This window comes from Carassius auratus, chromosome 14 (assembly GCF_003368295.1).
Source record: "Carassius auratus strain Wakin chromosome 14, ASM336829v1, whole genome shotgun sequence".
Taxonomy (NCBI): domain Eukaryota; kingdom Metazoa; phylum Chordata; class Actinopteri; order Cypriniformes; family Cyprinidae; genus Carassius; species Carassius auratus.
In genome coordinates this window covers 21703322-21718785 of record NC_039256.1, presented here as the reverse complement: position 1 = coordinate 21718785, position 15464 = coordinate 21703322, and the positions used below count along the sequence as shown (strand labels likewise).

The 15464-nt window shown below is 35.4% G+C and overlaps 1 protein-coding gene across 2 annotated transcripts; it reads left to right on the top strand.

Annotated features, from left to right (window-relative positions):
- The first annotated feature begins 81 nt into the window (after window positions 1–81).
- LOC113113999 (palmitoyltransferase ZDHHC2-like) lies at window positions 82–14745 on the top strand. Of its 2 annotated transcripts, XM_026280661.1 has the most exons (14): window positions 82–650; window positions 6879–6905; window positions 7745–7839; window positions 8363–8483; window positions 8681–8750; window positions 8839–8871; window positions 9504–9624; window positions 9781–9819; window positions 10154–10286; window positions 11830–11956; window positions 12044–12136; window positions 13253–13356; window positions 13497–13555; window positions 14018–14745. In XM_026280661.1, the coding sequence occupies exons 1-13, from the start codon at window positions 530–532 to the stop codon at window positions 13535–13537; spliced, it is 1125 nt and encodes a 374-aa protein (XP_026136446.1). In that variant the 5' UTR covers window positions 82–529; the 3' UTR covers window positions 13538–13555; window positions 14018–14745. The 2 variants fall into 2 exon arrangements, with proteins under 2 accessions (XP_026136446.1, XP_026136447.1); XM_026280662.1 differs by lacking the exon at window positions 9781–9819 and having other exon boundaries at window positions 359–650.
- The last annotated feature ends 719 nt before the right edge of the window (window positions 14746–15464 follow it).

The following is a 15464-nucleotide window of genomic DNA, read 5'->3' as shown; positions in this document are numbered from 1 at the left end:
AAAAGATTTTGGGGTTCCTCAGACAAGCAAACCGGCTTTGGCTTGTTTAAGCTGTTTTTATCAGCAGAAAATGAACAACTTAATGCGTATTCACATGTTTTTATCACTATATTATTGTATTATAGTGTAACAATGTAAAGTGTTATTGCACGCTGGTCTGGTGTGACATTTTTAATCCTATTTTGTAGTGTGAGGACACATTGCGGTATCAGTAACATTTTACATATACTAGATATAGAAAACCTTTGCTAAATTATAGCAGACAAACCTATGGTGATGATACAAAACCGGCAGAATCAGGCTTTAGTGTAGTAACACCTTCACTGCATCGCGTGAGCGTCGTGTAAGTTTGTAGAAAGGGGCGGTACTGCTCTGCTACACTGCAAACAAGAGCGACCGGAGAACCGGAGGATGGAGGAGCAGACGAAGCGCAGCTGCACGCGGAAGACGATATGATGTTTTAGGAGCAGTGCATGCTCGGTGAGGCTGAAATTGTCGTTTTGGCTACTTTTGGTCATCAAATAGAAAGATGGCGCCGTCGGGTTCGCGTAGCGTTGACTGCTGGAGAGTTTTATACTGGATCCCTGTGCTGTTCATCAGTCTGATCGTGGCATGGTCCTACTACGCTTATGTAGTGCAGCTCTGCATAGGTAAGACTGGAAGCAGCTCTATGGGTGAAGTTGGAATGAAACGGCGAGAGAATGAATAAATAACACATGGCCTCGACCATGTGTTATGCATATGTCTGCTTCTCTTACTAGAGCAATATCTCTGTTACTGAGGGACTCCATTTGCTTATAAACATACTAAGTGGGTCATGATTAGTGTCAGGTGGTATGAGATGAATTTATTTAACCTCTCTCTTTATATGTGCATGTGTTTCTGAAAGTGTCTGTATAAGAACCCTTAATATTATAATACTGAGCATGCCTCTGCACCTTAACTACAAAACCGAAAACATATGGGTCAGTGAAAAATTAAGGATAAGGATGCATGTGTGAGATTAAAAAAAAAACAAATAAAAAAACAAATATATATATATATATACAAACACATCTATATATATATAGTCTCTGTTTCTCTGATGTTACAAATATCATGAATTGTTTTTAAGTAATGAATAAGTAGTTTATTAGTAGTTAAGTAATTTGTATAAATGCTGTTCTTTTTAACTTTTTATTAATCAAAAAACAATGACAAAAGTAGCACAGTTGCCAAAAAATATTAAGCTTTCAGCTTTGACCACAGAAAGTAATTACAGTTTAACATGTAGTTACATAGAAAAGAGCTGTTTCTAAATTTTAAAAATATCTTGCAGTATGACTGTTTTTTTGTTTTTTTTTATAATTAAATGCAGACTTAATGAGCAGTAGAAACTTCTTTAAAAACAGTTAAGATCTTACTGATCCCAAACTTCTGAACAGAAGTGTATTTATTTATTATATATATATATATATATATATATACATTACAAACTCAAGTGTAGGGTCCAGCCTCTGTTTTATGGTTTTCTTGTCACGTGACGACAATAGTTTTCTTCATGTTGGTTATTCCACATTGACCTTGAATTACTGGACAGTCTTAAATATTAAGAACATTTAAAAACAGTAAAAAAAATAATGAAACATTTTTGGTTGCAAACTCAGGACAGTTAACACCATATTTTTACTTTATGCCCCTTAAATATTAATAATAATTCAGAAACTGCAATGCATTTCCTACATCCAGTCAAAGAAGCATGATGTCACCAACCCATATACAAATAGCAATTTTGCATTAATATAAAGCTACTCCATGGTAGTCATTAAGACCATCATAAAAAACAAGAACTTCTCTCCCAGTTAGGGATATGCTAATATCAGATTTTAGTTCATGTTAGCTCATTAGCCTAAATAACACAGTGGCAACTTTCGATTTTAACCATGTGTTATTGGAATAACTAATTAATTAATTAATAATTAATGAATGTTCAGAAGAATTTTTCATTGGCAGTTTATGTTAACTAATGAATTAAAGGGTTGGTTCACCCAAAAATGAAAATTAGCCCATGAATTACTCACCCTCCAGTCATCCTAGATGTATATGACTTCGTCTTTCAGACGAATCCAGAATCCAATTTTTAATATAACTCCAACTGGATTTGTCTGAAAGAAGAAAGTGATACACACCTAGGGTGACTTGAAAGTGAGTAATTTATAGGCTAATTAAAATTTTTGGGTGAACTATCCCTTTAACTAACATTAACTAATGAAGCTCTAATGTAATGTGTGACCAAACAATAAAGAATCAAAACACGTTCAAACAATATATAGGGCATGTTGTAGTCCAGATTAAAATGTCAAAAAAGTTTGAAAATAAGTATTTGACGCTGTGATGAACATCATAGCAAATACACAAATCTGAATGACTGTTTTAATCATTTAAACACGTTTCAGAAACCGAAAGTATTGCAGCTGCTTTGTTTATGGGGTTTCCGGGGTAACGGCAGCATTTCCGCAGTTTAGCACCATCTGTTGTCAGAGAGTGAAAGTGCGCTTTCATCCAGAGTGTCTTTCATGCGTTCCGCCATGCGCTTCTTTTCTGTGCTTGTTTACATCAGAGTGCGCATGTGTCTTTCACACTTTTTTTTTTGTTGTGCATTTTGATCGGTGGATTAGAAATGCCCACGATAACAACATCATGCATATTTATTACTGTGCAGTATCTCATCAGTATTACCGAATACCGGCACATGTCTACCTAAGTGTTTTGTTGCTGTAAACAACTGTAAAAAAATATTTTCAAGCTTTGTTATGTACTGTGTCATTTGTTTAGACTGTGGCTTATTTATGTGTGTGCAACAAGCAAAGGGTTGTGTTTACATTAACTTCAGAACATCATTCACTCCTTTGATAACATCTGCTATCATGGTCCCATAAAACAGCATGAAGAGGCTTTATTGTTCTCCTGAATGGTGGATAATCATGAGGATGCCCTGGTTTTCACTGAAGACTAATGGTGTTTCTGTGTTTGAAGTCCTTTTAATAGAATCAAATGACATTCAAATATTTGTGCATAAACGGCAGCTTTGTGATGTTCCTCAGAGACTACACTGAGTGAGGCGTCTGTGGCCAGGCCTCACTTCTGACTGCTGTTCCCACTGGCAGTTCATACCAGTTTATGCTGAACCACAAACAGTTGGTCTTCATATGCTTGCTTTGTCCTCAAACTGAGCACTTGACTCCAGGATGACAGAATGAAAATCATAAAGGCTTTATTGTCTGAATTTGAAATTTGCATTGGTTCAGGAGGATTATCTATTTGGCTCATTGCAACAAGCATGTGAATAGCCAAAAACCCATTACAAACAGTATTGGTTTAAAAGATCCATTCAATTGTTAATGCTGTCTTTGCATCTATCTTAGCAAGCCATGATAATGAGAGGTCAATGAGTCTTTACTAAACAGTATGTGACAAATGTTGTTATAAATGTACTGTCTACAGATCCTTATGTCTCAAAGCTAATCTCAGCGCCAAGCTGTCAAACTCAACCTCACCAATCTCTACTTGACCTATTTCTGCTGTCAAATCACTTGTGCTGCACACTGAGTTTAGCAACAAACACATTTGACATTTCTTAGACAGCAACACAGACACCTTAAGGGAAAGAAACTGTTTAATTGTTGAAATGGCTAATTACGGATGCATCTCAATAAATTAGAAAGTTAATTTATTTCAGTAATTCAACTCAAATTATGAAAACTAGTGTATTAAATAAATTAAATGCACACATACTGAAGTAGTTTAATTCTTTTGTTCTTTTAATTGTGATGATTTTGTCTCACATTTAACAAAAACCCACCAATTCACTCTCAATCTCAACAAAATAGAATATGGTGACATGCCAATCAGCTAATCAACTCAAAACACCTGCAAATGTTTCCTGAGCCTTCAAAATGGTCTCTCAGTTTGGTTCACTAGGCTACACAATCATGGGGAAGACTGCTGATCTGACAGTTGTCCCTAAGACAATCATTGACACCCTTCACAAAGAGGGTAAGCCACAAACATTTATTGCCAAAGAAGCTGGCTGTTCACAGAGTGCTGTATCCAAGCATGTTAACAGAAAGTTGAGTGGAAGGAAAAAGTGTGGGAAAAAAAGATGCACAACCAACCGAGAGAACCGCAGCCTTATGAGGAATGTCAAGCAAAATCGATTCATAAATGTGAACTTCACAAGGAATGGACTGAGGCCCCGTCCACACGGAGACGCGTTTCTGTGAATACGCACAACTTTTTTATCGGATAGGCGTTTCGTCCACACGGAACCGGCGTTTTCATAAGGTGAAACCGCTATTTTTTGAAACCGGGTCCCAAATGGGATAAATTTGAAAACGCCGTCTTTGCGTTTTCATCTGGACGGCTAATCCGTATATTTTCTGAAACGATGACGTCATCAGCCCACGTCTCCCCCCTAGTCAGACACCTCTACGTCACGTAACAGCAACAAAAACATGAACAAACACTGAACGATTGTCTTTTTATTAACTAACATTAGATTAGATTAGATTTAGATTAGACACTGATTAATAAATGTATTGTTCCATGTTCGCTTGTGTACCACACGCAAGGTTTATGAGCATAGTCCAAGTCTTCTTCTCTGTTTTTAGTGTATCTCTGTGGCAGAATTACAGCGCCACATACTGGTCTGGCATGTATACTACATCATTATGCGGTTTCGTGTGGACGCGGATATTTCTTGAGATGAGGAAAAAAAGATCGGATTGGGGTAAGCTCCGTCTCTGTGTGGACGGGGCCTGAGACTGGGGTCAAGGCATCAAGAGTCACCACACAACTTGCTACAGTTGTCGTATTCCTATGGTTAAGCCACTCCTGATCCACAGACAACTTCAGAGGCATCTTACCTGGGCTAAGGAGAAGAAGAACTAGAGAAGCTCATAGCCCAAGTTGCTTGAAGGCCAGTGTTAAGTTTCCACAGTCTGTGATGATTTGGGGTGCAATGTCATCTGCAGTGTTGGTCCATTTTGTTTTTTGAAAACCAAAGTCACTGCACCCGTTTACCAAGAACTTTTGGAGCACTTCATGCTTCCTTCTGCTGAGCAGCTTTTTGATAATGCTGATTTAATTTTCCAGCAGGATTTGGCACCTACCCACACTGCCAAAAGCACCAAAAGTTTGTTAAATGACCATGGTGTTGGTGTGCTTGACTGCCAGCAAACTCACCAGATCTGAACCCCATAGAGAATCTATGTGCTATTGTCAAGAGGAAAATTAGAAACAAGAGACCAAAAAACACATATGAGCTGAAGGCCAATGTCAAAGAAACCTGGGCTTCCATACCACCTCAGCAGTGCCACAAACTGATCACCTCCATGCCTTGCCGAATTTAGGCAGTAATTAAAGCAAAAAGAGCCCCTACCAAGTATTGAGTATGTGTACAGTAAATTAACATACTTTCCAGAAGGCCAACAATTCACTAAATATTTCATTTTATTTATTGGTCTTATAAAGTATTCTAATTTGTTGAGATAGTGAATTGGTGGATTTTTGTTTAATGTGAGCCAAAATCATCACAATTAAAATGACCAAAGACTTAAACTACTTCAGTCTTTGTGCACTGAATTTATTTAATACAAGAACTTCACAATTTGAGTTGAATTACTGAAATAAATGAACTTTTCCACGACATTCTAATTTATTGAGATGCACCTGTATGTATCTCGTCAGCTGTTGATGATTTTTATTACACTAATGGAGAGGGTTATATACCAGTAGATTTTAGACAGAGTAGCACCATATACTGACTGGATTGAAACTGAGGCTGTGAAGGGATAGAAGAAATGTGTGTTTAAAAGGCACCTATTATGCAAAATTCACTTTTACATGTTCGTTGAACATAAATGTGTGTTGGCAGTGTGTGTACACAACCCCCATAAATTAGAAGTGTCTCAGAATGAGGCTTTTGCAGAATCATATTTTACAAGCCCCACCCCCTTTCTGTTGACATCTTATTAAAGCTACCAAAGTTATTCAGTCTAGATCAGTGAGTGATTTTCCATTATTATTTTATTGTTTGAGTCATATTAACAGCATAGGCAGCAGTAGATACTGTGTGTATTATGCAGCTTTCACTTAAATTTCAGCATAAATTTATAATCTTTATAATGTCACAATCGCATCACATTTTTTAAGTTTGCTTGAGTGCTCCCTAGGGTACACATACTCAGTTAAAATATCTGTTTGGAGATGCACTGCATTCTGGGATTTCATTTCTGCTCTGTGCTTTAGAGGAATTGCATTTTTCTACTTTAGTGACAGGCACTCTCATCTTTCAAAGAGCATATTTTGGATAGAGAGTAGTGCAGCCCAACCACATTAAATAAGAGGATAATCTAATGAGGCTTTTAGGACACTGAAACTTCACAGTAAACTTAAAGAACTAGATATTAATTGAAGAAACTATATGCTGCTTACTCTTAGAAAAAAAGGTACAAAGCTGTCACTGAGGTGGTACCTTCTGTGTCATCTGTTGGGGTGATCGTATCTTGTTTTTGAAACTGAGCTATTTTCCTGTGTGGTTGTGGTTAGTTTCTCTAACTTCATCACCACAATGTAGCTCATCGTTCTGAAAGCAAACCAGTTGAAAAGATGCAATTATAAGCAAGTGAATTTGGGCATCTGATCAAGAGTCTCCGTACAGCAACAGTGATCAGAGAACTGTGCTGAGAACCATCTGCTGCTCACTGACCTTCTATGAAATGCACAAGGAGTTTCTGACCTACTGTTTATACAATAATAGCCAGTGCAGAATTCAAATCATACAGCATTAACAAAGTTGTAGAGAAAAAGTTACTTTTCTCTTTCTCTTTCCTCTGCAGATACTATTGAAAACATTGGAGAGAAAAGTAAGTCAGCTTTTTCTACAGAGTTTTTATTTGTTGGAAACTATTTTTTGCATTTTCTAAAGGAAATGTTAAGTGGGATTTTTAATGTAGGATACCATTCAAAGGTTTGAAGTCAATAATATTTTTTTTATGCAGCAAGGAAGCTGTACAACCTTTTTCAACACTGATAATAATCAGAAATGTTTCTTGAGCAGCAAATAAGCATATTAGAATTATTTCTGAAGGATCATGGGACACTGAAGACTAGATGCTGAAAATTCAGCTTTGCTATCACAGGAATAAATGTTATTTTAAATCATATAAATTACATTAGCATAACAAATTGTAATAATATTTCACAATATTACTGTTTTACCATATTTCTGATAAAATAAATTCAGTTCTGGTGAGCATAAGAAACTTTAAAAAGCATAAGAAAAAATCTTACTGACCCCAAACCCTTGAATAGTAGTGATGGGATGTCAATGGGACATTTTCACCCATATTTGAATGTGTGTGTGTGTGTGTGTGTGTGTGTGTGTGTGTTTAAATGATTATTTACCTGCTGAAAATTGGAAAAAAAAACGAACAAAAAATAAAAACCAGGATGAGTTACATGCCAAAGTTTAAGAAGTTTGATAATCCTTCATCACAATCTTAAGCAATAATATGAATAATAATAGTAATAATAACAATAATAATAATAGTGAAGCTTTAATTACTTAATATAAATGTTATTCAAATTATACAAATATTTAAAAAAGACACATATTGTCAGAAATAATATAATTATGATATCTCTCTAATTTTTTAATGCCCTTTAAAAAAATGTTTTTTTTTTTTTGTTTTTTTTATCACAGTAGTTTACCTCCTGGTATATCATGTGCTTTTCATCATGTTTGTGTGGTCATACTGGCAAACCATCTTCACAAAACCTATGAACCCACTCAAAGAGGTGAGTATTTTTAATTACAGAAATAAGTTATATATTAATAGATATTAATTTCATAGTAAACATTATGAGGGATGAATAGAAGACACTTGAACAGACTAGATTATGGTCTTCTCTAAGTAAGAAATCAATTTAAACGTTATTGCACAGCATATACTCAGCATGATTTATGAGCTGTTGGCTTATAATGGATATTATTTCCTGCAGGCAGAGATATAATATTATACAGATGTAATATTTGTAAATATGTGGTATAACTCCCATTAGGATGAGTCGTTGGTTACACATATTGAAATAAACAGCATGTTGCATTGTAAATTGCATGTGATTGTTGCAGTAACCATAGCACCTCACTGCAAGCGGTTATTATTTCAAGCCAAGAGTATGAGAAACAAACTGAAATAGAGAAGTCACATATGGCTCATCCTGGCAATCAGTCGTACTCCTCTCACATCTTTGAGTGCAGAGCGTGCTGCTTGTCACACAGAAATATCAAAATGTTTTGGTTTTCGTCTGTTCCTTTCAGTTTCACCTGTCACATTCTGACAAAGAGCTATTAGAGCGTGAAGATCGGAGAGAATCTCAGCAGGAGATCTTGAGGAGAATTGCTAAGGATTTGCCCATTTACACACGCACAATGTCTGGAGGTGGGCACTTTTCTTTAAGTTCAGCACTTCCCTATTGTGCCACGATTAGCAGGCCAAGTTTGTAGCAGTCAATTCAGTAACAATTCAGTCAAGTTCAGTAACAAATAATTGCCACAGACAATTGCATTTGTTTCAATCTGTCTTCAGTCTTCAGTGAATCCTATCGATCTGTGTCTTAACAAGCTGTTTTGATACAGCTATCCGCTACTGTGATCACTGTCTGCTGCTGAAGCCTGATCGATGTCATCATTGCTCAGCCTGTGATATGTATATCTCTCTTCTTTTTAAAAGCCACAACACATATTAGATTTTGCTGTGCTGCATTTGAACAGCTCCTCCCTCTGCTCTTTTACAGGTGCATTTTAAAGATGGATCACCATTGTCCATGGTATGTACTGGCTCAGTAGATTAAATGCAAAGCAAGGATAAATAGCTTTTTGTCTCGGAAGGAACACATGCACCAAACATTTCTGGGTTTCTGCTAGACCAAAAAAACTATCCTTTTTCTTTTCAATGAACAATATTCAGTTTTGTAATTTAAAGGTACATTGTTGCTTGAAATATATATTTTTTGTAGTTGTACGATATGCTTAGGCCCTACTGACAATTTAGAGTTGAACCTTCATGCTTGCATTTTCTTTTTTTGTTTGCATTTTTTTTCATATTCACATCATATTCAAACTAAATCACACATCATTACCATAAACGAATTAAAATTGATTAATAAATAGTACATTTTAGTGTTTATCAATTTTATGCTTCAGCTGCAAGAGGGGCAAAAGTTACATTATGTAGCTAGTAAATATGCAATACTATATTCGTTTTAAGTCAAAATTATTATTTAAATTTACTGAATCAATCTGATTAACTACATTTTACAGAAAATATTAGGGTCAAGAAAGGTAACAACTGCGCATTTTTCCTTGTTCCAGTGCATATTGGGCAGTATTTTTCAATCAAAATAGATATTAATATCCAATTTTATTGAGGCTAATAGATGCCTTTTATCTTCTTTGACAGGGTAAACAATTGCGTGGGCTTCGCCAACTACAAGTTTTTCATGCTCTTCCTAGCATATTCTTTGTTGTACTGCCTCTTCGTCACTGCCACCGACTTGCAGTATTTCATTCAGTTCTGGACTGTAAGTATGAATTATTAATTTCTTCGGTTTATATTAGGAAACAGAAATAATTTGAATGTGCACATAGTCTGTCTGTAATTAAATAGAACAATAGGCAGAACAATATCATGTTTTGATCATTGCTTTTCATTAAAAAGTGTGTTTTTATTTTGAAAGGTTGATGGTAAAACACACGATCGTCTAATCCAATATTTGGTAGGACCGAGTCAATCACAGACATTATTGATGTGCTTTGATTGACTGACTCATTCATTTAGTTCCAGTAGTTTGGATCGTTTCCCTTAGCATTTGCAATTTCTGTTCGATCCAGTAGAAAAGCAAACACAGTCCGTAGGGACCATGTATCCCTCTTCTGCTTGCTCCTGCTTCTTCAGTTTAATATTTTCAACCTTTACGATGTGAATGGAGTGTTCCACACATTATATTCTGTAAATATCAACTCGCTTAAATTAAGAACAGGCTGTCTTTTGTTTAATTGTTTTAATATCTGTTTCTGGTGCATTTAGAGTCTTTCCCATGTTTCTCACAGAATGGTCTGCCTGACACCCAAGCCAAGTTTCACATCATGTTCCTGTTTTTCGCTGCCTCCATGTTCTCAGTGAGCCTAGCGTTTTTGTTTGCTTATCACTGCTGGCTTGTCTGCAAGAACAGATCCACCTTGGGTGAGTGGGCTGTGCTTTAATTAACCTTGGATTTCAGTAGTAAACTCTGGCTCATCAATAGTGTGTATCTGTCAGTCCACGCACTGATACGCACTGATCAGATACGTCTCACACATCCAGTGGCTCAGATCTGGGGCAGGTAGTGTTTAGGTCTTCTTGCAGTCTGCCCTTTGTGGCAGATCCTCAAGGGAACATGTATCTGTGACAACATGCCCACTCTTCTGGCAAAAGCAACTGTGTCAAGATGCATTACAGTGGAAAATGTTGAAAATTCATCTCAGCAACAGACATATTCTAGTCTTAGCCCTGTGAAGCCCAGTGTGTCATATTTGATATGTGAATTTCTAAAGCTTCTAAATGATTTTCTTGATCAAAGCTTTACTGAAAAACCTGTTAATCCACAATCCATCACTTGTTTCAGTCATCTTATTAATAGGTTACACTTTTTTTTAGCAAGTAAAAGGACTTTTAGTATAATTGAAAATATGTCACCCTTTCAATTTGTGGTTTACGTGTATTTTTTGCTTTGAAAACAAGTGTTTTTTTATATATATAAAGTAAATGTAAGAATAACTTTTATATTGTTTGTAATGAGATGTACACTTACAGGGCAGAAGCAACTTAATATTCCATACATATTTTTTTAGGAAAATGGTGCGAAACTGCGAGTATCACATATGTGACCAATCACAAAATGAGTCATAAGATGCACAGGTATATTTGTAGTAATAGCCAACAATATGTTGTATGGGTCAAAAAAAAATATATGATAAAAATCATTAGGATTTTAAGTAAAGATCATGTACCATGAAGATATTTTGTACATTTCCTACTGTAAATATATAAAAAGGTAATTTTTGATTAATAATATGTGTTGCTAAGAACTTAATTTGGGCAACTTTAAAGACAATTTTCTCAATAATTAGATTTTTTTTTTTTTTTATGGCAACCTCAGATTCCAGATTTTCAAATAATTGTATCTCAGCCAAATATTGTCTTATCCTAACAAACCATACATATCAATGGAACACTTATTTATTCAGCTTTCAGATGATGTATAAACCTTAATAAAAAATAAATAAACTGACAGTCATCTCTCAATCATTTAAATCATTAAATGCATTTTATGTCTGCTATAGTGTCATGTTGATGCACATTGCAAGCTTCATCATAATTTTTGGCCATAGATACATCAGCAATTGCCCCAAATCGCATATTTTTGCTTGGTTTGGGCTTTTGAATAAAACTGGTGTTTTTTTTCCCTCCAAGAGTATGAGTTTCATATTATCCTATGAAAAAAGCCTATAAAAATGTATCAAATGTAATATTCAACTTTTTTCTTTTTTAGATTTAGACTTTTTTTTTTACATGAATTTTTTATTTATTTAAAGGTTCAGTATACTGTTCTATAAAAAAAATAAAAAATAAAGATTTTTCTGACTAATATTTCATATTTTAGTCTTTGCAGCATTCAGTGTTTAGAGAAAACATAAAATAAAATCATGTTAGTAGGTTTGTATATGAAACATGTTTTTCTTGTCAGAGGCTTTCAGAGCTCCTACATTCCAGCACGGACCAGACAAGGATGGCTTCAGTTTAGGAACAAGCAAGAACTTTCGCCAGGTGTTTGGAGATGAAAAGAAATGCTGGCTGTTGCCTGTTTTTTCAAGGTATCAGTTATTGTTCAGTAGCACTGAAAGCACTGGTGTGATTGTTCTGTGATCTCATTTCCTCAGCATCACATTGTGTTTCTGCAGTCTGGGCGATGGCTGTTCATACCCTACATGTCTAGTGAACGCAGACCCCGAACAACCCTCCTCACCCTCTGGACGCAACCCTTCAATCAAAAGGTTCATGGCTCAGAATGAATTATTCATTTAGGAAACTGAGTTGTATGTCCTAAATAACACTTTTTAGTTGTTTTTACGTAATGTACAATTGGTTGATTTTAATTGTAAAAATCTTGTTACTCAGAAAACCCTAGTTAAGATGAATTGATTGGTATTTGTACCATTATGTCGAGCTAGTTTATACTTCACAGCATGCTTTGCTTCAGAGGAGGAAATGTTGAAATGACATTGTGTTCTTGCACAAGATCAATATAGTTAGTGTTTAACGATCAGTTTTTTTTGGTTTCTGTTATGTCTGCATTTTTGGTATGTTATTGTGCTAAGGAAGATGAGGATGGGTTTGCAGTGAATGTTACATTACTTAGCTCAACTTAAATAAATGAGTTAAATTTGAATAAACACATACAGTAGTATATTTAACTTTAAATGAAGTAGTTATTGAAACTAAAATGTCTTTTTTTTACTCAGTTTTTAAGGCAATCAGTTTGCATGCTTTAGTTAAAGGGTTAGTTCGCCCAAAAATGAAAATTATGTTATTAATAACTCACCCTTATGCTGTTCCAAACATGTAAGGCCTCCTTTTATCTTCGGAACACAGTTTAAGATATTTTAGATTTAGTCCGAGAGCTCTCAGTCCCTCCATTGAAGCTGTGTGTACGGTATACTGTCCATGTCCAGAAAGGTAAGAAAAACATCATCAAAGTAGTCCATGTGACATCAGAGGGTCCGTTGGAATTTTTTGAAGCACAGCTTCAATGGAGGGACTTAGAGCTCTCAGACTAAATCTAAAATATCTTAAACTGTGTTCCGAAGATAAAAGGAGGCCTTACATGTTTGGAACAGCATAAGGGTGAGTTATTAATGACATAATTTTCATTTCATTTTTGGGCGAACTAACCCTTTAAGGCTAACATTAGATTTTACAGGGTATATAACAATATGAAAAAATATATATCAAAACAAATCAATGCAATCAAACAATGAGTCAAGAAAAAAAATTTGATGTAGATATTACTTCTGGTTCTTATATAGCATTAGAAATGCAAATTGCATTGTGTGATACTATATTGATGATATGCAGAGCCTTCTATTCATGCCTTTTTTATTCTTGTCTAGTGCTGGAGAATCCCATCAGTTTCCACCTAAACCTCTGCGAGAGTCTCAGAGCCGACTGCTGAATAACGGACAGTCAGAGGGAAGTGAAGACAAAGACAAGCGAGGTGATGCGCCACATCTGAGATCAACACAAAACACTGCTAATTCGAGTGTTCTGTGTTCCTTGACTAGAGATATGAAATAAATTTGCAGCTATGAATGTGCATTATAATGTAACAGTCCTCAGGCCGTATTTTTCTAACAGGTACGAACAACCCAGCCTTGACTATTGAGAAGGAAACTTAGGAGTGCATAATGAAACAGGTTTGTTACTTTTATGTGTACTTATTTTGATAGGATATGACATATTTTTCAGATAGTTAAACTTTTAAATATTTCAAAATGACAGTAATTTAACATACACTGCCATTTGGGGTTTGGGGTTTTGACCTCTAATGGGCTCCAAGTCTTCATTGATTTAATTACAGAAAAATTTGAAATTTTTCTTTCATTCTTTTAAGAATAAAATGTTCAAAAGAACAACATTTATATCAAATGGAGATGTTCTGAAACATTTATAAATGCCTTTACCATCACTTTTAATTAATTTTATGTAGGCACGCTGAATAGAAGTATTAATTTTTTTAAACATTTTTTTTATTTTATATAACTGATCCCAGACGTTTGAACAGTAGTGTACCTACCACATATAATATAATATAATATTATATAATATTCTTGGAATCCCTGAATGTCTTTCTAAATGATCTGACTTTGTTTCTCTAGGAGTTTTGTGCTAGTGATGTCTGTTGTCAGTGGAACAGTGAGGACGTCTCCTCTGCTCTTGCACAGACTTGCACTGCCCATCTACTCTCCACCTAATGAGCTGACAGTGCAGGGTTATGCTGTGTACTGTACATACATGCAGGGCCACAGAGTCTCTAGTCCTTTTTGCGAAATGTATGGCTATCTTAACGTGCCTAAAGATGCCCACAGATGTGGTTGAACATCTGGTAACTTTACTGTGGTTCCTACAAGACCCACATTTTTTAATATGTAGAAGTTTGTATGGTAAATGCCTTGAATATAGCTTGCGTGGTGTTGGCAGTGCTGAAGAAGGTGGCGTTTTTGTTAGTCTGGAAAATGTGAAGTATTTATGCATGCTGTGTGATGGTGGTACGTAGTCGTTTGTCATGTTTGAAATGTGAACAATGAAAATCCCAAGTGCTTTTGCACTAGACGAATTTGACCTTGTTTTTGATCCTGCATTGTTGAGATGCTGCAGCATCTCTTATTTCATTCATTACCATACAGATACATTTGCACATCATGACTATAATCTGTTTTTATTTTTAACAAAGTGTCAGTGAGGATCTTGTCCATCACATTTAAGTCTGGATCCCGGCTGTCACTAATTTAGCAAAGGTCATACACAGGCAAAATGACTGATGTAGCAAATATTTAAGGCCATTTTTAGCACTGGATATTCAGCCTAAAACACTGTTTAATCAGGTTTTTACCCAACAGTCAGAGGGAAGACAAAACTACTCTACTCTATATGCACTTTGAACAGCGCTTGAAGCTGCAAATTATTTCAATTTTTAAATCATCTTTGTCCTGATGGTTGCTTGAAGGTTGTTGAATTAAGTATGCAAAGTATACAAGGTATTGTGTTAACTCCATATTCATTATTACACCGCAGAGAATATTTCACCATTAAAAGTCAGTATATTTGATTATTTCATCACCCTGTTTGCACAATTACTGCAAAAATTAATGTGCTTTTGTATCACATCTGATGCATCTAAGGGCTCTGATAATGTACTTACTACCATATTTCTGATCTCAGTTTGATTCAGCAGTTATTGCATGTAAATGTAACCATACTTGTACTTGATTTTGTCAGGTGTGAACAAAACCTCAGAAATGCCAAGACTTGTGGTGTGTTGTCCGTTTTGTAGTTTTTATGGAAATGTCTGTTGTTTATTTTATGATTAGGTTCACACACCACATTAAAAATAAACTGTGATACAAGATTTCTAATGGTTCTTGCTTTTGTGTATGTAGACCAGCCGATTGTTGTTGCTGCTTTTGTTATTTTTAACAGTTTAAGAGTATGTAAAATACTGCTGGCTATTTGTGTTGGTAGCTTAATGTGTTTATAGATAAAGTCAGACTCTGTATGATAATGCCATTGAATGATATGCCTTGAGTGTTACTGTAAGAGAAATAA